This window comes from Cherax quadricarinatus, chromosome 8, assembly GCF_038502225.1.
Source record: "Cherax quadricarinatus isolate ZL_2023a chromosome 8, ASM3850222v1, whole genome shotgun sequence".
Classification (NCBI taxonomy): domain Eukaryota; kingdom Metazoa; phylum Arthropoda; class Malacostraca; order Decapoda; family Parastacidae; genus Cherax; species Cherax quadricarinatus.
In genome coordinates, this window is record NC_091299.1 from 17159407 (window position 1) to 17161179 (window position 1773).

Genomic DNA, 1773 nt, shown 5'->3' on the forward strand with positions numbered 1-1773 from the left:
AGGAAGGAATAGGTGGATTTATCTTTTGTTAGATTTTTGTTTTGTATTGATGTGGTGAGTTCCTGTATGTTTGGTACAGTTTAGTAAGGAAATATAGCTTTTGTTTTTACTTTGTTGGCATGTACAGAGTGTATGTTAACTGATTACCCTTTCTACGTGCAACTTGACCCAGTAATCCTGCATTATACTCTAATAATTTTTACCTAGTATAAGAGTGAAAAAAAAAACAATTGAATGGGTGGTAAATTTGATAGTGTCTGCAACATAATCCTAATTTTCCCAACATTCTTCGCTTAACCATATTTTTTTTATAAGCACCGATTTTTCACAAACGTATCTTGGACAGTTTATCAGATTTCGGCTTAAGGGATTTCAGATTTAATTGATAAAATTCATTGTCCAAACAGAGTCTTTAAAAGCCAGAAGTTTTTATTATTACAGTTCCAGGGTTAATTGATTTTGAATTTAACAAGTTTCATTGTTTCAAATACTGTCCAGTATTGTTACGGTCCACTGGGTAAATTGATTTCACATTTATTATACAAAATTTCTTAAATCCAGATTTGCTTGTTACTGTTACAGTTCGGTGGATAAATTTATTTAAATCAAGATTGTTTGTCATTGTTTTGAACGTGGAAAAAATCTCGTCATTCAGATTTAACGAACAACTGTACTCGTATTTCCTCCATTTAAATCAAGGTTTCACTCACTGAATATTGTCCGACCTTTCTGATTTTTTGCATATATACATGTACCAACATTTCAATATGTAACATATGTTGGACAGCCTTGTGGAGAATGACATGTGTAACAGTGATGGTTTTATGTAGAAAGACATCTCCAACATTTAATTTTTTAGGCCATCCTAGTTCTGTAGATTGTATATGTTTCTGTAAACCTATTTGGTTGTTGTGTGTTGATCAGTCTGCAGAGCTTGAGGAGTGGATGGATGATAACGGAGGCTGGGAGGACGAGGCTGAGGAGGAGGCAGACCTGGATGCAGTGTTGCGCGAGAAGAGGCAGTTTGAAAGAGAACGACGGAGACAGGAACAGCAGAGACGCAAGGCTGAGAAGGAAGCTGCACGCTGCACTAAACTATCTGCTTCCAAGATTGCCACTAAGCTGTCATAGGGAACATATACACTATAGTGTGTTTTTATGTTAATCTTATTTACTTGAAGACCTTTTCATATGTTTCAAGTTCATGTGTGTTTCTTTTTCTGAGTGCCTGTGATTCTCTTCATTATTTTAGTATTTTGATAAAATTTATAGTGCAGAGTATAGTACTTTAAGCTAAGATGTAATTTTATGTAGTTCTATAAAGGTAATGTACATGCAGTGTTGTGATACAAATTTTATATAGAAAATAATAGGATGTTTCAGATATAATTTTATATATAATGAATCATGTTAAATGATTATTTTTTGTTATATACTGAATTATCATTTAAATCTTCTGTTAAGGTGATGTATCCTTGATCTCATTCTCAAAGGTAAGGTGCAAGAGAAATTTTTATGTTATAAGCTCTAGTACTACATATTAAGGATATTTTTTTCATACAAGACTAATTCCGTCATGTACTCAAGTGTTATCTCATGCTCCAGTGGCTCACTCTCTCATGACACACACACATACATACAATAGCCCACAGTGGCTGGCAAAATTGTGGAGAAGTATTGAATAGTGTTGTCTATAGATCGTAAACTGAGGTAAATGAAGATGCTTAGGACAGTGAGCCTTTATAAAACAATGTTTTGCTATATGTAAGCTTT

General features: G+C 33.7%; 1 protein-coding gene across 1 annotated transcript in view; it reads left to right on the forward strand.

The window, feature by feature from the left end:
- LOC138852408 (receptor-binding cancer antigen expressed on SiSo cells) overlaps nucleotides 1-1277 on the forward strand; it is a 39608-nt gene extending 38331 nt beyond the window's left edge. Inside the window, exon 3 of the mRNA XM_070082912.1 lies at nucleotides 925-1277. Coding sequence (XP_069939013.1) covers nucleotides 925-1131 — 207 coding nt within the window. The 3' untranslated portion in view covers nucleotides 1132-1277. The remainder of the gene's footprint in view (nucleotides 1-924) is intronic.
- The last annotated feature ends 496 nt before the right edge of the window (nucleotides 1278-1773 follow it).